This window comes from Bos indicus x Bos taurus, chromosome 3 (assembly GCF_003369695.1).
Source record: "Bos indicus x Bos taurus breed Angus x Brahman F1 hybrid chromosome 3, Bos_hybrid_MaternalHap_v2.0, whole genome shotgun sequence".
Taxonomy (NCBI): Eukaryota; Metazoa; Chordata; class Mammalia; order Artiodactyla; family Bovidae; genus Bos; species Bos indicus x Bos taurus.
In genome coordinates this window covers 99,718,450-99,741,015 of record NC_040078.1, presented here as the reverse complement: position 1 = coordinate 99,741,015, position 22,566 = coordinate 99,718,450, and the positions used below count along the sequence as shown (strand labels likewise).

The window sequence follows — 22,566 nt, the reverse complement described above, 5'->3', positions numbered from 1 at the left end:
TCGTCCTGTGGGCAGAGAGCCACGGAGAGGTCAGCCGGGCATCTGGGCTTTCCACCCCACCCTCGGTTCTGTGGCTCCGTTCAGTTCCTGGGAGCGCAGAGGTCATGCCATCTTGGCTAGCCCCTGCCTCTGCCTCTGTGAGACTTTTTTTTTTTTTTTTTGTCGTACCTCGAGGGCATGGGGAGCTTCCCTGACCAGGGCTCGGGCCCCTTGCAGTGGAAGCCAGGAGTCTTAACCTCTGGAGTGCCAGGGAAGTTCCCGCCTCTGCCTCTGGGAAGCAACAGCTTACCCCACATGGGAAGAGTGGCTTCTCCACCACGTCCCTGGATTGCCTTGTGGCAGTTCTTGCTGTCTTCTCTCCCTCCCAACTCCCTCTTGTCCTCCAGACAGACACAGACCCTCCACCTCTTCTCCTCCAGGAAGCCTTCTTGGGCTAATTAAGTGAGTGCTGTGCTTAGTCCCTCAGTTGTGTCCAACTCTTTGTGACTCCGTGGACTGTTGCCCACAGGCTCCCCTGTCCATGGGGATTCACCAGGCAAGAACACTGGAGTGGGTTGTCATGCCCTCCTCCAAGGGAATCTTCCCAACCCAGGGATCGAACCCAGACCTCCTGCATAGTGGGTGGATTCTTTACTGTCTGAGCCACCAGGGAAACAATTAAATGAGTAAATAGCTATAAAGTGCTCAGCTCAGTGCCTAGGTGCTCATTACCTGATGATCGTGATCAGTAGTCCTAATCAGACGGCAGGGGCAGCTCTTGGGATTTAGACAACTTCCTCCCTTGAGCAATAGAGGCCCTAGAAACCACCTGGTCTAGCCCCAGCTTGTCCAGAGGAAGAAACTGAAGCTCATAGAGATCTATGGATTTACCCAATATCCAAGGCCAGGACCTCCTGACCAGCTGCCTGGCCAGTGAGTGACCTTGTAACAGTGAGGAGCTCCTGAGGTTTTAGATGGCAAGTGAGAAGGGACAGTCCCTAAATGGGTTGGGCTGGAGCAGACCCAAGGCCCCAGGTCCTTCTAGACTGGACATTCTATTAGATACCAATCCTACCCCCATCAGTTCCCCAAGATTGTACTGTTGAATCTAGACTTAAAAGCCCAGTCACTGGGTACTAGGATCCCCTTCTAGGATTTTCTTGTTGTAACTGGTTGTGGGATCTATCATCAGATTCTAGAATTCTGGGAATGCATACAGAAGCATCAGAATCTGGGGAATTTAAAACATCTATTTTGAGAATTCTGTTCTATAACATGGAAACACAGGTATTAAGGCCCTTGGAGGATGAGATCATTGCCATGGAGCTGTGCTAGAATTGCGGAAAAGTGTCAGAAAAGGGCTCTGAGTTGGAGTGGGAGGGGTGTAATCAGAACCATGCTCCAGGGGGATGAGCTTGCCGGATGAGTAACAGAGCGTGACCTGGACACAGGGCCTCTCTGTGCTTCAGTGTTAACGCCTATTGTTGTTGGTTAGTCGCTAAATCATGTCTGAATCTTTTGTGACCCCATGGACGATAGCCTGCCAGGCTTCTCTGTCCATGGGATTTTCCAGGCAAGAATACTGGAGTAGGTTGCCATTTCCTTCTCCAGGGGATCTTCCCGACCCAGCAATAGAACCTGCGTGTCCTGCATTGGCAGGTGGGTTCTTTACCACTGATCCACCAGGGAAGCCCTGTGAGTGAAGTTGCTCAGTCGTGTCCAACTCTTTGCGACCCCGTGGACTGTAGCCTGCCAGGCTCCTCCGTCCATGGAATGTTCCAGGCAAGGATACTGGAGTGCGTTGCCACTTCCTTCTCCAGTTCACACCTGTAATTGGGGCTATTATGAGAACTTACCTGATGGGATGTGGTGATGATTAAATGCTTTAAGCTTCATCCGTGCTTAGAACAATGCAGAACATAGAGAGAATTCCATATTAGTCATGTTGTTGTAGTGGTGGCTGATAGAGGAGGGGCTCTCAGGCCTCAGATCTGGGGGTTGGTCATATTGAGTTTGGAATCAGAACAGTTTCCACCCTTCAGGTGGAAGGGCCTCAGGGACAGGCCCTGAATTGTCCTTCCTGAGTCCAAAGCCTGTACTCAGTGGAGTTGGAGAGAATTTGATGACAGGGTATGCAAAGGTGAGGCCAGTTTGCATTGTCACTCTGGACCCAGGTGGGAATCAGCTTGGCCCAAGCAGCTTAGAGGGCTTGGAGGCCATTTCCAGGTCTGCTCAACCTGGTGACTCCAGGGCATCCTCCCCTGGCACCATGCTGGGAAGTGGCAGCAGGGAAAGTAGCAGCTTTCCTGGGACTCCAGCCAGAAGCTCCTGGCCGACACACTACACTGGCAGGAATTCAGAACCCCCAAAATCCTGGCAAAGAAAGTGTATGTTGACCCTTGAGGGCATCTACCAACCACAGATTCCTCGGGAAGCTCCCTGTTTGCACGAACCATCTGCTGTCTTTAATCTGCAGCTGTTGGTTCTGCCAGGTGGCAGTAGCAACCGCTGAAGGGGTACAACAACTTACAGTTTGCAAAGCATTTTCACATCCACGACATCACTGAATGATACACTTGCTTGATACTTATTAACAGCCACATCTTACAACTGAGGAAATGGAGGCTCAGAGAGGGAAGTCGATTTGGGTCTAGTGGCTAGACTAAAAGGGAGATCAGAATCAGAGAACATGTGGTCTGGTTCACACAGTAGGTAATCTTGTTTCTTTTTTTTTTGACCTTGGGGTTGATGTGGAGGTAAATCCCAAAAGTTTCTTCCTGTTGCCCTCAGAGGGTGCTGTGAAATTCCCAAATTTCACCCCTTCTGCACCTCATCATTTTCCGACATTGTCCTTCCTGTGGGAAAGGCCCTGTCTGAGGCTGATGCAGGGAGCCCCTGAGGGAGGGATGGAGTCTAGCCCTTCAGCTCGCCTCACAACAGACTCTTGAAAGCTGACACTGGACAAGGGTAGGGGAGCCTGGGTGGCTAGAGGGTCCAAGGCTCTTTTTTCTTTTACAGAGAAGACTATCTTTGGGTTTTGGCAGTTTTACTGTGATGTGCCAAAGTGAGATTTTCTTTGTCTTTATCCTCTGTGGTCTTCCTGATGCTTCTACAGTCTGCCTTGATTTCTGCCCGTTTTGGAAAAATTTCAGCCATTATCTTTTCCTCTATTCTTTCTTTCCTCTCCTCTGGAACCCCAATTGTGTACATGTTCAACCATTTGGCATTGTCCCACACGTCCCTTACACACTACTCTATATTTTCTAGTATTCCGCACCCCCCGCCCCCCCCACCGATTCTCTCTGGCTATTAATTCTACTCATCTGTCATCCAGTTCACTAATCCTGTCTTCACTTGGGTCTTCTCTGCTGTAAAATCCATCTATTCAGTTCTTAATTTCAATTGTTATAACTTTCTAGTTCTAGAATTGCCACTTGATTCTATTTCATAAATTCCAGTTTTCTACTAAAAAACTTCCTCTTATGTATTTTCTTGAACGTATTAAACTCTTTGAAGTCCATGTCTGAAAACTCCAACATCTGGCTCTCTTGTTTCTATTGTCTGTTTTATCGCTCTTGGTTTTGGGTCATTAAGTCTTATCTCCTGTAATGCTAGATAATTTTTTAATTAAATGCCCAACATTGTAGAGATAGCTTGAGCCCTGGATAATATTATCTCCTTTTAGAGAAGATTTACTTTTGCTTCTGACAGACAGCTGAAGAAGGGACAGGCCACCCTAACCCAATCGGTTATTGCATTGATTTCGAGCTATGGTTCAGTCTTCCTGAGTCTGGTCTATATCTGTTTAACCAGTATTCCTAGAAGATAGTCTTTTGGGCTCCCAATTAAAAACTGGAGGTGTTTAACAGGGCCTTTCACCTTTTGCAGCCCTAAATCCCAATTCTGACTTTCCAACTCCATGGTCACCATTGCCCCCTACAAACCGGAAAATGCCTTAAGGAAAAAAGTGAAATAAAATATTACTTCTCTTTTTTTCAAGATCTTGGCCCCTCAAGCCCTTACTTTACTTGGTGAAGCCCAAGGCCTTTACCAATTGCCTTGGTAGCTCTCCCATGCCTTTGAACACATTTTTAAATGTTTAATCCAGCCTTTTTAGTTATCCTCATTGAGTGAGTTGGTCTGATACAGGCTAGTCTTTCTTAGCCATACAAAAGTCTAGATGAGAATCTGAAATTAGCATTTTTAAATTGCTGACTAAGTTAGTTGTGTTATGTTGAGCACTTTGTAATAACACGTAATTTAATTTTCACAGAATGTGATTAAGCATTATTGTCATATCCCCATTTTATATATGAGGATTTTAAGGTACAGAAAGATCAAGTTTCCCAAGGCCAAGAGTATCAGTGGTCATGCCAGGATTTGAAAACTGGTGTCCTGATCCCGAAGCACAAGTTCTCAACCCAGGACACTGCTAGGTTTGCTAAGTGCTTATTGAATGACTGAAGCACAGGGCACAGGCTTTGTAAATAAGCTCCTGTAATTAGCATGCCAGCAGGGGACAGGGTGTGTTTTGTGTATCTCTTAAGGAAGGTAAGAGATACACTTAGTTCTTTCCTGTAATTAGCATGCCAGCATCGGACAGGGTGTGTTTTAAGTGTATCTCTTAAGGAAGGTAAACTCACTTTGCTCTTTCCTTGGCTTAGTACACTCAGTTCAGCTCAGTCACTCAGTCGTGTCTGACTCTTTGTGACCCCATGAACCGCAGCACTCCTGGCCTCCCTGTCCGTCACCAACTCCCAGAGTCCACCCAAACCCATGTCCATTGAGTCGGTGATGCCATCCAACCATCTCACCCTCTGTCATCCCCTTCTCCTCCTGCCTCAATCTTTCCCAGCATCCGGGTCTTTTCCAATGCGTCAGCTCTTCGCATCAGGTAGCCAAAGGATTGGAGTTTCAGCTTCAACATCAGTCCTTCCAATGAACACCCAGGACTGATCTCCTTTAGAATGGACTGGTTGGATCTCCTTGCAGTCCAAGGGACTCTCAAGAGTCTTCTCCAACACCACAGTTCAAAAGCATCAATTCTTCGGCTCTCAGCCTTCTTCACAGTCCAACTCTCACATCCATACATGACTACTGGAAGAACCACAGCCTTGACTAGACAGACCTTTGTTGGCAAACTAATGTCTCTGCTTTTTAACATGCTGTCTAGGTTGGTCATAACTTTCCTTCCAAGGAGTAAGCATCTTTTAATTTCATGGCTCAGTTCAACTAAAGCAAATACCTGCCCGAGAGCTAAGCTTCCAGGAGCTAATTGCCAAGAAGTGATTCTTATCTGCTCCTAGGAGGCAGCACTAACTCTGGAAGACAGACTACTCCCAGAGTCTCCACCCTAGGCAGAGAATAGGCTAAGGGCAGATGGGTGCTGGGCTGATTCCTGAAGTTGCCTGTGCTGTGCTGTGCTTAGTTGCTCAGTCCTGTCCAACTCTTTGCGACCCTGTGGACTGTAGCCCGCCAGGCTCCTCTGACCATGGGGATTCTCCAGGCAGGAATACTAGAGGGGGTTACCATGCCCTCCTCCAGGGGATCTTCTTCTCAACCAAGGATTGAACCCAGGTCTCCTGTATTGCAGGCGGATTCTTTACCATCTGAGCCACCAGGGAAGCCCCCTGAAGCTGCCTCCACCCTGGCTAATTGGGATCTGGGGCACACAGGGCGGTGTTGCAGTTGTTCAGCTGTTGCAATCCCGTCTGCACTACCCTTTCTGTCTGGTGGACTGTAGCCCTCCAGGGGGGGCTGTTGGGTGCTGTTTTGCAGTGGGTGCTCTGGCTTGCTGTGCTGTGGGTTTCACTGGTGCTATCCACTAAATCGTTTTGGTACTCTGCCCTCTGAGCACATGTTATGATTGCATTTCCTGGCCAATTTGTGATTTCCTGGCCAATGTGTGATTGTCACATTCATCACTTCTAGGATTGTGCTCAGTTGCTCAGTCGTGTCTGACTCTTTGTGGCTCCATGGATTATAGCCCGCTAGGCTCCTCTGTCCATGCTATTTTTTAGGCAATACTGGAGTGGGTTACCATTCCCTTCTCTATGGAGTCTTTAAATTCAGAAGCAGGATCCTCCGAGTTTGCACCATTGCTGTCTCTTCAAATATCCCTTCAAACTCTGTTTCATCCTGAGTCCAGTCCTCAACCCCATTGCCTGAGCAAGAGGGAAGGTCATTGCTTTGAATCTTGAATTTTAGTGAGCACCCAAGCTGCTGAACCTGTAGAAATCATCTTGTTCAATTCCATCATCTACATAGTGGTGACACTGAAGTTTGGAGTGAGGAAGGTCATGGAGGGAGCCTGTGGCCAAGCCAGACCAGACCCTGGCCTTTTTCCACAAAGTCAGGGCTCTGACCCCTGCTGTTCGCTGTGCCTGACTGACCCTGGTTAGGCAGCCAGACTGCCCCCTGCCTCACCTCGGCCTGGGAGACCATGTGGACTCTATTTGGGAGTCCAGGCCATAAACTCTATTTGGGGCAGAGGCAGACATGAGGGACTCTGTCTCAGATGACCAGGGTTCTTGACTTTGGTCTGCTGGGGCAACGCGGGCGGGCCAGGGCCCCTCTCTGGGCCTCCGCTGTGTGAATGTTAAGGGAAAGGTTGAACTGGGTGATTGTCTCTGAATCCGTCCTCCTGCTGCTAGTGGTTTGTGAGGGTGGGCATGAAACCTCTTCAGAAATTACTGCCAATATATTAAAAGATCTCAAAAAATGGTATATCCATCTGAAATATGGCTATTCTTTGCTTTGGGATGTGATTAAGTCATTCCCACTACCCTGCCCTGCAGAAGCAACCTGCTGCTTGACTGCTTGATTCGGGGGTGGGGATGGGGGGGGTTCTGATTTTGGGGAAGGGGCACTCACATTGAATAGCGACTCTGTGCTAAGCCCTTTCCCAGCACTAACATGTTTAATCGTTACTATGACCCTGTGGGGCTTCCCTGGTGGCTCAGATGGTAAAGAATCAGCCCGAAATACAGGGTTCAAGCCCTGAGTTGGAAAGAACCCCTGAGAAGTGAATGGCAGCCCACTCCAGTATTTTATCCTGGAGAATTCCATGGACAGAGGAGCCTGGTGGGCCACAGTCCATGGGGTCACTAAGAGTTGGACACGACTGAGCGACTAAGTGACTAAGCAACTAACACTACCATGAACCTATGAGCTGTTGCAGTCCTGAACCCAGTTCACCCAGTGAGAAACTGAGGCTGGGAGAGGAGAAGAACATGGTTTACTCAACTGTAACAGGTAAAACTGGGATTCGAACCCAGCTCTGTCAGATTGAAAGTCATGTTGTTTTGCTACAGCAGACTTTCTGCTTACTGGAAGGTACAGAGGTGTTGGATTATTTTAAAAATTAGCAATTGATTATTACTATCCAGCCAACAAGCTTGGGGCCCAAGGAGGGTGGTCCTCTGTTAGGTGGATGCAGAGCTCCTAGGGCGGGGGGCTCTGTCTGAAACCCCTTCAGGTCAGCCTGCCCCACCCAGTCCCTGAATCTGGGATGTCTGTGTTGTTCTAGAGCAGTTGCTTAACTGGGGGCAGCTGCCAGGTCTCCTGGTTCCAGATTCCTGCTGCAAGGGCCCCAGAGCTTCCGGGTGAGGGTGAGGGGGCTGGGGCTTTGGTTGAAACATTAGGCGCTGGACCATGCCCGCTGTCCTCCATGTGAAACCAAGTGCCTCATTTGCTCAGTCTGAACCCCTCACTGTGAACCCTTCTATTTCCCTGAGCTTTGGCCCTTCTGTTCCCCTTCAATCCCAGAAAGTCTGGGCCAGCCCCCTCCCCTGGTCTCCCCATTGTCCCCCTCCATCCCACCTCCATCCTCAGGGAACCTCCCACATCACCGTTACTCATTGCCGGCTTATTCACTACCCTGGAAACTCTCATCTTCTGCCAACTGAAGTCTGCCTCCTGGGAGCCCCCAGAGCTGTCACCACCCCCGCCCTAGCCAATCCTAGAGCTCCCCTACACCCTGTCCAGGCAATAGACTCATGTGTGCGTGGACACACACACACACACACACACAGGCTCACACTGATTCTCTGGAAACAAGAGAAGAGAGAGAATGAAGTCTGGAGGTGTGGCTTGCCAGCTCCTATGTCAGACACCTGCGGCCTTGATCCTCATCCCTGAGTGCTTGTGCACACATATACACACATACATCACATGTGTACACTCAGTGGCTGGATATACCTGGAAACACATACACAGGTGCATTACACACTGAGAGCTGAAGACACAGGCCAACACATAGCCAGCCAGCCAGACACTCTCCGTTGCCTGCCTATCTGGTGAGAGGAAGCTGCTGCCCAGCAGAAGCACCCTGGAGACCTGTCTGCCTGGAAGCACGGAAATGGATAGCAGACTGTCTGCAGAGGACTGCCCTTCCTTCCAAGGCTTTGGGATGTACGCTTGCTCCTCCAGTGCAAATCCCCTGAGGGGCTTTGGCATCCTTTGCACAACTGCCTCACCCTGCACCCTCCTAGTGCCTTGGCTCCTCCTCTCCAATTCCCAATTCCTCCCTTCCACCCCAGCTACCCTTCCCCTCATCACCTGTGTCATCTCCCTGAAAGCCTTTCACCTCTGAGAAACCCAGCCATCTCACTCTTGACTAAACTGTTGCTACCACTATAGAAACACCTGTACAGCGCTGCCATGTGCCAAACACTGGTTTAAGTCTTTTATATCGTTGTTGTTCAGTTGCCCAGTCATGTCCAGTTCTTTGCAGCCCCGTGGACTGCAGCATGCCAGGCCTTTTATATCATTAACTCATTTAAGCCCTGTGACAACCCTATAGATAGATGCTATTGCCATCTTCAGCTTTGGATGGGGACAAAGAGGCTCAGAGAGGTTGAGTCACTTGCCCAAGGTCACAGACATGGTGATAATAAGTGGCAGTGTGGGAACTCAAACCTAGGCTGTGTGGGGCTTCCCTGGTGGCTCAGTGGTAAAGAATCTGCTTGTCACTGCAGGAGACACAGGTTTGAGCCCTGATCCAGGAAAAGCCCACATGCCACAGAGCAACCAAGCCCATGCACCACAGCTATTGAGCTCCAGAGCCACACCAAAACTACTGAAGCCCTGTGTTCCGCGACAAGAGAGGCTGCCGCAACGAGAAGTCTGCACACCACCTAGAGAAAGCCTGCGCAGCAAGGACGACCCAGCACAGCCAGAAATAATAAATAAAATTATATTAAAAAAATCTCAGGCTGTGTGTTTTCTATACCTGTGCTCCTCACCATGACTGCACAGCCTCCAGCTGTAACTGTGCTCTGATCTAAGGCCATCCTGGAACTCTGATTTTTCTCCATGAGCCTCTTGTCTCTGCTTCTCTCTGCATCCACCCGAGAACCCACACTGCCTCACTTCGCTTACCCTCTTGCAGTTTACCGTGTCTTGCAACTTGTTCCTTTGTCCTTCTGTCAAAGCTGCCAGAGATGCCTCAACTCTGCATGGGTCCAGCTTTCTGCCTCCTCCACATTTGCGCCCAAACTGCGAAGCTTTGTAGGTGAAAAGAAGATCAGCTCCTAGGCATCAGGGCCTTCGTGCATCCCTGTCTTTGGTTTGACTCTGGCAGCCCTCAAGGCTCCTAGGGATGACATCCCCCTTCCTCGTCAGTGTCCATCACCCCCTCACCACACCTGTATCTCCTCCTGGAGGCACTCAAGCCTCTCCCTCTTGAAACCAAACAAAGCCCCCATCTCCCCTACATCTGCCTCCATTTAACCTTGCCCCCTCTTCTTGGGAGCGCTGGCTACACCCCTACTTTACCTCCTTCTCAAAGATCAATCCACTCCCATATGGCTTCTGCGCCACCACACTTGACTGCTGGCTCCAAGGCCACCAGCCGCCTCCTCGTTGCTGAATCCGGTGAAGATTGTTCGTGACCTCTCCACAGCTCTGGACCCGCTAGACCCTCCTCCCTGGAAACATTCTCCTCCTCTTGGAAAAAGGTCTCTTAAACTTCATCCTCTCCCACAAAGCCCAGACTGACAGCCAGAGACCCAGCTTCATTCTTGCTCCTCCTCCCCTGGATTGTCCTCCACACATTTCCCCTCTTGTCCGACACCAGCCCTGTAGGCGCTTCCCTCCAGGGGTCTCTAGAGCCCATCTCTTCCTCTCTAGTCTCACTGCTACCCCACGAAGCTCTCCTCCCTTCCCCCTCCCGAGGGAACCCCTCCTGGGCTTTCCCAGCCCTGGATCCCTCTAGGCCACCTCTCGATTTTGCTGGAGTGGAGCTGAACTCACCAGGTGTGGTCGGGTGACCATGCTGCTCCTGCTGCTTTACCTGGCTGACTCCAGTTCAGAGCGCAGCTGGGACGTCACTTCCTCCAGGAAGCCTTCCTTTGCCTCGGTGATGGGGAACTCCTGTGTCCAGGTCTGCATTCCCCCACTGGTCTACCTTGAGGATCAGAGTTATATCCTCCTTCTTCACTGCCACATCCCCCTGGTCTCCCCAGGTGCCCAGGGAATGTTGGTTAAACAAATGGTTAAGGTCAGAGGGACCACTGTCACCTGCCTTTATCTGTCTCCTGATTTGGAGGTTGCTCTGTGCCCACTTCTCTCTGATTCCCTCCTTACTTTCTTGGGAGGGTGCGGTGGGCAGCTGGGTGGGGACTGGAAGTGGATTCTAGGGCAGTTTCTTACTGAGTTAAAGAGTAGGAGGGGTTAGGGCAGAGCAGAGGGGCCCAAGGCAGCCTCTCCATGCTGTGCGTCCCCCTTCTCCTGTTTCCCCTCTCTGTGGTTCTCACCTCTTTCCAGAGGACTGTGCTCAAGGTACAGGTCCTTGCCCTCTTGTCTGCTGCTACTCAGTTCCTCTGGGGTTTAGGACTGGCTGGAATACCCCCTCTAGTTCTAAAGCTACCCTCCTCATCTTCTCCCCTCTCCTGCCCTCCTCTTGCCTTCTCTCTAGCCTCCCCCAACACCTGTAGCTTGCACTTGCCTGAGCCAGTTCAATGAACACTTCTTGGTTGGTTCTGCCTGGGGCCCTTCAAGGGAGGAAGGATCCCTAGAGAGCAGGGCAGCCACGGGGCGCCCACTTGATAGGGCTGGATAGGGCAGTGGCCGCTGGTCCCCCTCACTCACCTGGTTGACTGCTTGCAGATCCCGGGCTTAGCGGGTGGGCGGGGGAGGAGGGCGCCAGGGAGCAGCCGCCAGGGACTGGGAGGGGCCAGTGGCAGGCTGCGGGCTGCGCAGGTTCTGAGCGTCCCTCTCAGCGTCGTGGCGGCTCCTCTGCTCCCTTTGAGCCCCCACGGATCATCGTTCGCACCGTCTCCTCTCCTCTCTGGCTCCAGCTCCGCGCCGCCCTTCTCCCTTCCCCGTTTCTAGGTTTCACGCTTTTCAAGCGCCTGGCAGTGAACTCCCAGCCGCCCACACGCTCTCCAGTCTGGACTTCTGGAGTCCGAGTCCGGGATGGATACCTTGCCATTCACTCTGGAGTGAGGGGTGTAGGTTGCACTGGCTCTGTCTTCAGTCTGCGGGAGATTCCCCACCCTGGGCGTGGGAGGGGGATGGAACTGTGGGAGCAGGAAGATTTTTCCAGACATGAGTCTTATTTTCAGCACCCTTTCTCCAATCACCCTCCACCAATCCTGCACCGTAGAAAGAGCTGTGGTCGTGAGCCCCTTATACAGCTCCTGGTGGGATTTGTAAGGGTTTCTTAGACAGTGGAGGAGGGAGTGGGAGGAGGGAGTGCTGGGCACCAGCGCCTCCAGGCTAGACTGTGTTGGAAAGGACTGTGGGAGTCTGAGGTGCTGATTTTCCAGGATCTGGGGAGTTCAGCTGGAGGAGCATCTCCAACCCTCTCTTCATTCATTCACTTAGCCATTCATAAATCCGCCCTGTTGTGAATCACATGCCAGGCAACCTTCCTCCTGATAGTGGTCTGGGAGGGACCACTACCCTTCCATATGTGGATGAAGATACTGTGGCTCCAGGTTTCAGTCTCTGGTTCACCTCTTCTGCCCCTCACCTGGTGAGGGGGTGCACAGAACCAGGACATGAGTCTTATCACAGGCACAGACTCCAGTTCTCTGGGTTGACCCAGTGGGGATGTGACTTCCAGGGGGCTGCCTGGACCCAGCACCCCCCACCTTTGGTATATTCTCAGCACTCAGTCCAAGACTGGCCAGCACAGCCACAGCTGAGGTCAGAGTGAGGCTACTGGACAGAACTAATTTCATTTATTGAATAGACTGCTGAAAGGGCTGGGTCCAAAGACCTCTCTCTGTCCCCTCACTCCCATGCTGAATGGAGGGTTCTGGATCTGTTCAGAGGGGAAGGGGCGCTTTCCCATCACACTGCCCACCACACCATCCCTGCTTGCTAGGCCCAACCTCACCTCCTTCCAAAGCATGCATGGGGAGAAGGCAGTGACTCCACGTGGCCACTCTGAGACCAGGTTGAGGAGGTGGGGGAGGTCAGGGGCGGGGGGTGGGTCAGTTGGGAAGGAGGTATGCAGACACTCACCTGGACTGGGGGGAAGGGAGGACTCAGGAAACCTGGGGCAGGGAAAGAGAAGAAACAGGCCCAGGCCTGGAGAACTCCCAGAGCTTCAAGGGTCCTTTGAGCCCCCACACAGTTCTTCCTCAATGGACGTAGCTCTCGCCTTTTCATGTGTTCATTTCTTAATTTATTGCACTCTGATCCCCAGCACTACTCTGTATCTGACCCTGTCAGGCATCTGGGATACCATAGGCCAGCCTGGGGGAGATCATGTCTGGGAAGGGTTGATGGTGGGTGAGGTGGGGACCACAATCCCCATGGCTCAGGCTCCCCCTTCCCCACTTCTACCCCATCCACCCCTGGGCATCTCTTTGGGGTGCTGCTGGTGAAGACTGAAGATGGACCAGAGGAAGGGTTTCCTTATTGATTAAGGAAACCAGATCTGAATTATTCATTATGATGATGTTGAGGGAAAGGAGAAGGGGCATGGGGCAGGCAGGAGGGACGTGAAAAGGAGGGAAATGGAAGGAGGGGAATGTTGACTTCCCTTGGGCTGGAGGAACCAAACACTCCCCAGCCCACCAGCATTTGGGCAACTGATTCTATCCATGGAGCTCTATCCCACTGTGGTCAGACCCCTGGGGCCTGTGCAGAGGGCAGCAGAGGGTAGAGCTTTGGGCAGGTAGAGAGAAGGATCCTGAATGCGAGGTCTGGCTCCACAATGTCTCACTGTGGGACTTGATTCCTTTTCCTGCAGAGCCTCAACTCCCATCTGTACAATGGATGGTCTCTGCTACTTTTGATGTAATTTTCCAACATCCACTGGGAACTTTCCATGTGCCTGGCTGTCAGCTCCCTACTTTAATGAAGGGGGGAAATAGAGGCCACTAAGAGTGCTGTGGGCTGTGATGGAGCACAGAGAATCAGGGGAGGCTTCCAAGAGGAGGCGTCATCTGCAGTGATCCTTGGAGAATGAGACTCCTCATAGCTTGTCTTCTGCTCAGGACAGACAAGCTACAGGACAGGAGCTTTCCCCTACCAGGACAGGAGCTACATGGAGCAGAAGTCTGCTCAGAGGTCACCTTGAGGGCACAGGCGTGTGAGGAGCAGTGGGGAGGGAGGAGCAATGTTTTCTGCACAGTCACACACCGGTCAGGTCTGCGGCCCCAAACCCTGTGAATACGTGGAGCCTGAAGTGGCTTTCCAGGGATAGCCTAGGGAATTGTTTCTCCATCAAACTGAAGCCATTTAACATTTACAGAGAAGGCCATGGCATCCCACTCCAGTACTCTTGCCTGGAAACTCCCGTGGGCGGAGGAGCCTGGTGGGCTGCAGTCCATGGGGTCGCTAGGAGTCGGACACGACTAAAGTGACTTAGCAGCAGCAGCAGCAGCAGCGACATTTATCGAGCATTTACTGTCTACGCTTATGCTAACTGGAAAAGGGCAATAGGCAGTAGGTTTAAACAAAATTAGTAATTGTTTTGTGAAAAAGGAGATTTCAACCTGTCTGGAGAGTGTCGAGAGAGGGAGACAGAGGCTGGTGGAAAAGGACGTGGAGGGCATTGTGGTTGAGGGACACTTGGAAGGGGGTCTTCAGAGGTGGAGGTTTGATAGGCAGAGAGGCACGAGTAGGGGACATCCAGAACACGGGCCAGGGCTTGGCAGCGCCAGGGCTTGGCAGCGCCAGGGCTCGGATGCGTTTAGGTTGCTCAGGAGCAGTGAGAGGGTAGGGAGGAGAGGAAGGCTTGGAGGTCTTATCTGCAGTCTGATCTTGAAAAGCCTTAAACAGTGGAGTCAGACCCCAGGAGTCTCAGCACAGGGGTCAGCTCAGGAGCCGCCTCCTCCTGAAAGCCTCCCGGCCTTGCCTCCTGGGCTCCTGTCAAGGCATTGGCCACTTCGTTTTTCCAAGCTCTGCCCCTTGTCTGGTTCACTGCTGCTCGGGGCCTGTCCCTGAGGAGTGGTTCAGAGCTTCTGATATTCAGAAGAGTCTGGTCCGGCCCCTCCATCCAGCCAGTGAATTCTTGAGGCCCAGGGCCAGGCCTTCGGGGCTGAGGGCTCAAAACCCGGCTGTGGTTCCCGAGGGCTTGTAGCTCACTTCCCTGGCCAGGCTGGAGCAAGGGACTGGGGCATCACTGGGCCCCACATTCCAGAGAAGCCAGTCAGGAGATCAGAAAGGGAAGAAAGCTGAGCTGCCGTCCAGAGAGAAGATCCAGGTCAAGAGCCTTCTGAAACTAGAGACACCTTGGTCCCAGCCCCGCCCATCACAGGAATCCATTTCCAATGGCTTTTGCGGATGCAGGTCTGGCGTCTCCAGGAGCTGGTTCTTCTCAGGTTCAGATCCAGGCAGGCTCTGAGACTGGGGGAGCAGGGGGAAGAGCGCACAGGGCAGGGGGCAACCCCTCAGCCCCTGCCTCAGCCCTCCCCAGTCCCCCGGCCCCCAGCCTTCAGCTTCTCCAGGGTTCTGCTCACGGTGGACAGGCTGCTACGGGCTCCTGTGGGAGAGACCAGGACAGGGCGGCTGAGTGGACAGATTCTGGGTCAGAGCCTCCCAGAGGGACCTGGGGTCAGAGGGGATAGAATGGGGAGGGAGGGAGTCTTGGAGGGCAGCCTGGTTTAAAGAGACATGGATGGTCAGAGTAGCCCTTCAACAGGACAGCAACATGGTGTGGGAGTTAGAGGCAGGACTGGGGGCTGACGGCCTAGTTTCTGGCCCCACCACTTCCCAATTGAGTCTCATAACCTCCCTACGTCTCAGTCAGTTCAGTTCAGTTGCTCAGTCATGTCAGACTCTTTGCGACCCCATGGACTGCAGCATACCAGGCTTCTCTGTCCATCACCAACTCCCGGAGCTTGCTCAAACTCATGGCCATCGAGTCAGTGATGCCATCCAGCAATCTCGTCCTCTGTTGTCCCCTTCTCCTCCTGCCTTCAATCTTTCCCAGCATCAGGGTCTTTTCCAATGAGTCAGTTCTTTGCATCAGGTGGCCAAAGGATTAGAGTTTCAGCTTCAACATCAGTCCTTCCAATATTCAGGACTGAATATTCAGGACTGATTTCCTTTAGGATGGACTGGTTTGATCTTCTTGCAGTCCAAGGGATTATCAAGAGTTTTCTCCAAAACCACAGTTCAAAAGTATCAATTCTTCGGCACTCAGCTTTCTTTATAGTTCAACTCTCACATCCATACATGACTACTGGAAAAACCATAGCTTTGACTAGACAGACCTTTGTCAGCAAAGTAATGTCTTTGGCTTTTTAATATGCTGTCTACGTTGGTCATAACTTTTCTTCCAAGGAGTAAGTGTCTTTTAAGTTCATGGCTGCAGTCACCATCTGCAGTGATTTTGGAGGCCCCCCAAATAAAGTCTCTCATTATTTCCATTGTTTTCCAATCTATTTGCCATGAAGTGATGGGACTGAGTGCATGATCTTAGTTTTTTGAATGTTGAGTTTTAAGCCAACTTTTTCACTCTCCTCTTTCCCTTTCATCAAGAGGCTCTTTAGTTCTTCTTCACTTTCTGCCATAAGGGTGGTGTCATCTCCTATCTGAGGTATTGATATTTCTCCCAGCAGTCTTGATTCCAGTTTGTGCTTCCTCCAGCCCAGCGTTTCTCATGATGTACTCTTCATAGAAGTTAAATAAGCAGAGTGACAACATACAGCCTTGATGTACTCCTTTTACAATTTGGAACCATACTGTTGTTCCATGTCCAGTTCTAACTGTTGCTTCTTGACCTGCATACAGATATCTCAGGAGGCAGGTAAGGTGGTCTGGTATTCCCATTTCTTTAAGAGTTTTCCACAGTTTGTTATGATCCACACAGTCAAAGTCTTTGGCATAGTCAATAAAGCAGAAGTAAATGTTTTTGTGGAACTTTCTTGCTTTTTCAATGGTCCAACAGATGTTGGCAATTTGGGCCTCAGTTGCCCCATTGTATAAAGTGGGGCTAATTATAGGACCTGCCTCATATGGCTGTTCTGAGAATGAAACAAATCAACATATGGAAAGTGCCTGGAACAGCGTCTGGGATGGAACCTTTTGCTGAGTACTCAGCATCCTACCATGGGTGGCAGACACTGGGGGCGGGGGCACCTTTGAGAAACTCTTGCCCTGGAATTTCCCAGTGTGGCGGGATGGAGGAGGAAGGAGATGCCCAGTTTAGGGTACCAGCTCTGAGAGTTGGATTCCACTATGGGAGAGGAGAGTGAGAAGATAACTGGGCATTGGGCTGGGGGAGGGAGGGCAGTGTGGTGCTGTACTGGGCCTGACAGAGAAATCTTGGGGACCAGAGGGGCTGAGCTCGCTGGGAGCAAGAAGCGTTTTGACTAAGCTCGTGGAAGAACTATGCAACACTTCTGCCTCCCTGTGATTGGAGAAGCCCTCTTTGCACTTCCATCATGGTGGCTTCTCTGGGCTGTGTACCCAGAGGGGAAGATGGAAGGTAGACTCTGGAATTTCTGGAACTTACCCTCTTTATTTCCATTGATGCTGGATCTTCCCTCCCCATGGTCTGCCCCTGGCTGGGGGTGGATTCTCAGGCTCCCTGTAGGATGAGAGCACCACAAGCCTTGTGGTTACTAAGCCATTCTCAAATCAAGTCCAGCTACAGGAAGGGAAGTCCTTCCAGTTGTCTACTCCCCATCCTGGCTGCTGTCTTTGCTCCACTACTTCCTTTACGTCTCCCACATGATCTGCGCAGATTTGGGGAGGGGAACAAAGGTGGAAGAAATGGGCCCTTGAAGGAGAAGACAGCAGATATTTAAGGAGGTGAGGGTCCTAGGGAGAACTGGGGATGAATGTGTAGGGCTGACGAAGATGGGAGCACCTATGTGGGGAGCTGAGATGAGGTGAGGAGCTATTTAGGGTCCTGAGGTCTCAAGGGAGCTAGAGGGTCTTCATGGAAGCTCAGGGATGAAGTAGGGTTATCTGGAGGCCTCGGAGGCTTTGGGGAAGAAGAAGAACTTATCAGGGGACATGGGGGTTCTAGGTGTTCTGAGCCGGTTCAGGGACTTAGTGGAAGGCTGGAGTCTGTGTGCAGTCACGACAATGCCTACACAACATACACACACATACACAGCATCTCTAACACACGCAGCCAGTACAGTCACTCATGTGGGCTTGGCTGTACTGCACAGTGGGCTGCAGACTCACACACAGAGGGTCTCACGCAGTTCTTGGAGGAGGTGGGGGTGGGGGAGAGGACTCACCTATCGTGGGCAGGATGTGGTCCAGGTTGAACCGAGACTTCAGGAAAGGGTAGGCCAAGATGAGGAGCCCTAAGAAGAGAGACACGGAGGGGTTTCATGGTGAGGAGGGAGCCTGTTTAGGCGAGCTGTGTGAAGCTGGGGCTGGGCTCTGGGTGTGAATGGGAGCAGCGTGAGTGAGCAGGGTTGGGACTGTGGGTGTGTGAATGTAGCCTGGGAGTGTGTGCACCAGTGGGGGGCATTCCCCAACACCCAGACCCAGGAGGGGGTGGGGAGCGGTGCCTTTGGGGGAAGGGGTTACTGGCTGTGAAGGCCTAGGCTCCTGGCTCCACCCTGCCCAGGCGATGGCAGGTTGGTTTCTTCCTTCCTCTGCAGCTGGAAATGGGCCCATTGGCACCCCCCAGCTCTGGTTCCCCACCCTCCCCTAGGGCTCCCAAGGGCAGGACCGGAGGCTCCTCAGTGAGCTGGGGAGGGGGTCGCGGAAGAATGGGTCCTACTCTGTCACTCCCCAAGGTTTTGGCCCCTGGCCTGAGTTCATAGGTGCAGATGCCAGAGCCCACTGACCTGGTGCTTCTGGTTCTGCCCGGGGATGTGGGATGTACCTAGCACCACTGTGGGGATATCAGTGGGCCTGGCTCGGACAGACAGATGCCTGGATAGACAGATCTGCTATGGCAACATTCCAGGAAAGAAAAGGAAACCCTTTGTCTGAGCTGGATCCTGTCAGGGCTCAAGGAGGGTCCCACAGAGACCTCTGTCCTTCTCTACCCACCCCCTACCAACTCATCCGGAACAAGCTTATGAGTCCTAACACTAACTCAAGAGCCCAGGGCTTGGGACTTGGGAACCGGAGCAGGAGTGGCTCGAGAGCAGTGTTCACCAGCTTCTGCTCCACGCCTCCTCACCCCTGCAGTGTGCCGTGGGAATCTCACCCCAGCCTCCCTCTCTCTCCCTGTACCCTTGATGGCTGCCTTGCTCACACCTCCAACTTCTATCCTCCCCAACTGATTCCTGATGACCCAGCTCTTCCCTCCATTTCTTGTTCACCTGGCTGTGGTCCCCTCACCCCACCCCCCGCCCCAGGTCCCTCTCTGAGCCCAGCACCTTCTTACCGAGACCAGCAGCGCCAATAAAGATCCCGCCCACGGCAGCTGCAGCTTTGGAGATGGAGACGCCGATGATGATGCTGCCCGCCACGAGGCCGAGGGCCACGCAGGCCAGCTGCAGGCAGCGGAAGTCTCTGCTGCTGATGGGGATGTCCATGCAGGCCTGCCTAGGGCACTGCCTCCACCAGCAGAGCCTGTCCTGAAACAGCTCTGGAGGTCTCGGTTCTCTTGGGTGTCTCCTTGCTGGAGCTTCACCTGCAGGAAGAGAGTCTCTGGGCAGTAAGATTCTGGACTGCTAACCTTTGGGTTTATCTGCAACCCTATCCCACCACAGTCTCAGGGTCCCCACCTTGAGTGAGGATCTCTCCCAGGTCACCCCAACTTACTATTCCTCCCCTATAGGCTCCTGAAGCTGGAAGCCAGTCTCAGGATTCCTGCCTGACCACATCAGGCCTTGGCTGCCAGAGCTCTGGAGAGCTGGGCCTGCACCCTGGGGGTTCCCCTGCCAGCCTTCTCTCTGGAGAGCTCAGCCTGAGCTCCCCTGCCCAGGACATCCTGCCCCAGGTCCCTGGAGCCTGATCGGCTGCCAGTGAGCTTCAGCCTATTAAAGTTTAAAGCAATGGTTGCAAGGGGGAGGGGGTCCAGAGGACCAGGCTTCCTCAGAGATGTAGGCAGCAGGAGGTGCTGAGTTATTCATGAGGTTGCAATGTGAGTTGCTGCCGACAGGCCCATGAGGGAAGTCAGCCCAGGTTCCACTGTGGGTCCTGGAAGGGGCCGGATGAGTCGGTGGCTTCATATGGGGCTCGGCAGCCAGAGATGTGAGGACTCCTGGCCACATGCTCAGGACCCACTCTGCTGCTCCTTTGATTGGAGGTGAACCCAAGGCCCCTGCTTGGGGTCCTGGAGACGGAGACCTGGAAGGAGACCTGGATGAGGCTCAAGAGACAGACAGGAACAGCGACAGGGCCAGGAGGAGGTGAGGGGGTCCTTCCATGTCCACTCTGTACCCCCACCTTGGCCCTCTCTGGGCCCCAGGCAGGGTGAGGATGGTCTCTTCTCCTCAAGTAGGTTCCCGTTTAGTTGCAGAGGGCTGAGAAGGGGAGCCCCTCCAGCTCCCCTTGGGGTCCTTGGTGGGGAGGCTAACAGGAAGGAGCAGTGGTGGGGGCAGGGTGGGAGAAGGGGTTGGCAGGGGCCGGGTTATCAGCAGCTGGGATCTGGAGATTGGCATGAGGCTGGCGCCTCCTGACCTCCAGGCCGAGCTCTGTCCAGCCTGTCTGACCTACTTTCAGGATCCACCAAGTGAAGATCAGGCAGCGGTAACCCACCCCAGCCTGGCCCAGCCCTGTCCGGTACCCTGGGCCAGCCCTCAGCACTAGCTGCATTCTCTGGCCCTTTATGGATCACCACAGTTCCCGGGGTCCCATCACCAGCCCCAGTGGCCTCTCTTTAGATCGCCTGTCTCTCCCCTCCATGTCTACCACCTGACATAGCCTGGCTATGGTAGGAAACCCTCTGGCTTCCTCCTGCCTCCACAGCCCCTGGCCGCCTTCTCCTCTGTGGCCCTTCTGCTGAATGTATGCATGGCTCCTGCCGCCTGGAGACCCCTCATCCTGCAGGACCCTGCTTGGGCAGCCCCAGCTCTGAGGAGCCATTCCTGATGGCAGCTGGGTGGTCACGTCACCATCAGTGTGGGCTACCTGTCCCTATTCTCTGCCTCTTCTGTAGACTGTGAGCCCCTTAAGGGTAGGTTCAGGGACTGAGCGCCATCGAATGGCTAGAGGGCACCTGCAGTGGGCTTCCGGACACAAGGACATTGCTCAGGGTGGTCTCAGACCTGCACAACCATCTTGGATTGATCGCGGGCACCATGGGAGCTCTGTCTTTAACTGGAGGCTTTCCTGGTGGGGATAGAAGCCTGGGAAGACCAAGGACATCTGACTGAGCTTCAGCTGAGGGAAGGGCCCGCCAGGAAGCTGGAGTGAGACCTAGCAGGGCAGGTGTGAACTCAAAGGTGTGGAGAAAGGAGGGTTGACCACAGAACAGCAAGGGGACCCTGAGCCATGTTCCTGGCCCTCGTTTGGGGAAGCCCCTGGGGGTGGGCATCTCCAGCCACAGCTGCAGCTGCCAGCATCCCCTCTGCCTCTCACCAGGATGAGGTCTGATTACTCTTCTAATTAGGCATCAAATGACAGCCCTGTCTCTGTCACACGTAACTGATCCCCCACTGACTAGTTTTAGAAAGAGCTATCAAAATAATTGTCCATGGAAATGTGTTCCTGAGACATCAAGCTCTGGGAACCTGAGCACCCCCTACAATGCCCTTGGCCTCCATTAAGTGTTTTCATAACTCTGGCTGGGCGAGGCCTGTCCAGCTCTTCTCCTGTCGTCAGGCTGAGGGTGATGAGTGCACGCCATCAGTAAGACAGCGCTCTGGTTCCACGTCTCTGAGGTGGGAGCCTCCCACTGTGGGCCTCGCCTTGCTCATCTGGTGAATGGGGATGGGGATGGCAGGGGAGTCGGGGGTGCCTGTGCATTGCGATTTTCTGATTCCAGAACACTCTAATCTATAAAAACTGGAGACAAGTTCTAAATTAGAGATTTTCTTTGACACTGTAAATCCCTCTGGGCAGAGAGGCAGAGCAGAGACTGTGGAGGAGAGACACATAGAGCCATCCTCAGCGAAAAGATCACAGAACCTCCCAGCTCCTCTCCAGAACAGATGGGGACACCGAGACAGGGGGAGGTGGATGGACAGCCCAAGTCCACGACGGATTCTGGCGTCCAGCTTCCCCGCTCAGTTGGGAAGGGGGCCAGCACATCTCTAAATTGTCTTCTCTGAGGTGGGACGAATTGGCAACCCCACCATCAGTGGGAGACATTGTGTTCAGAAGACTCAGCCAAGTCCTGCCTGGTTCCCTCGTGACAGGAGTGTCACTAAAGGCAACTGCAAAAGTGTGACATCTCCTCTTCTATTTAATCACACTGTTCATGGGGTTCTCAAGGCAAGAATGCTGAAATGGTTTGCCATTCCCTTCTCCAGGACTGATTACAAATGGAGAGATGGGAGACTTGCTAATTTTTTCCTGCAGCAATTTTGGCCATACCAGCTCTGAAAAAGCAAATGTATGCTTGCCCTTGGGTGATGCACTTGCTGTCACAGGTAAATGAGATGGAAGCCCAAGGCTCTAGAGCCTGACCACCCCACATTTCCTCACCCCCAAGCTCAGAACCGCCCCCCACCCCCCGAGCCTGGGTCCTCCAGGCCCCTGGATCCAGAGTGTGGCTGGGCCTTGGGTTACCAGTGAATTCTGTCAGAAAATCTCTTTTTCTCAAGGGGAGGGTTGGAGGGGGCCTGCCTGTGCTCTTTCCTTCCCAGAAGCATGAAGTCCAAGAGTGGCACGGGATGGGGAGGAAGGGTGGGTGAAAGATGTCAGCTTGGTTTAGTTCTGTTTGTTTTCCTTGAGGGCTAAGGACCCTGGAAAGGAGTGTGATTAATTCACTGATCCCCTGGGGGATGGGCAGCTTTCCCAGACTGTTCAGAAGCTGAAGTCGGGGAAGTGGCTTCCAAGGCAACTGCTACCATGGCAACAAGTGCCAACCGTTGGGGGGGGACCTTGCTTCTCACTGCTCCCCTCAGACCTCAGCAGCTGGAGCAGCTGGCATGGGACCAAGGCACCGCTGATCACTGAGCTGGATCTGGCAAGGGGCAGTCAGCCAGGAGGGAGGAGGGGCCCTCAGAGCTCAGGAAGGTGGACCCTCAGAGGGAGAAAGACTCCAGCACTGTCCCCGACCCCCCCATGGAGCTCAGACAGGAGTGCTCAGGG

General features: G+C 52.9%; 1 protein-coding gene across 1 annotated transcript; it reads right to left on the bottom strand.

The window, feature by feature from the left end:
* Positions 1–14,843: 14,843 nt before the first annotated feature.
* KNCN (kinocilin) lies at positions 14,844–21,906 on the bottom strand. Its single transcript, XM_027538366.1, has 3 exons — positions 18,749–21,906; positions 16,901–16,975; positions 14,844–14,923 (listed from the first exon to the last, which is right to left on the bottom strand). Exons 1-3 carry the CDS (start codon positions 18,897–18,899, stop codon positions 14,844–14,846), a joined length of 306 nt encoding a protein of 101 aa, XP_027394167.1. The 5' UTR covers positions 18,900–21,906.
* Positions 21,907–22,566: the final 660 nt, after the last annotated feature.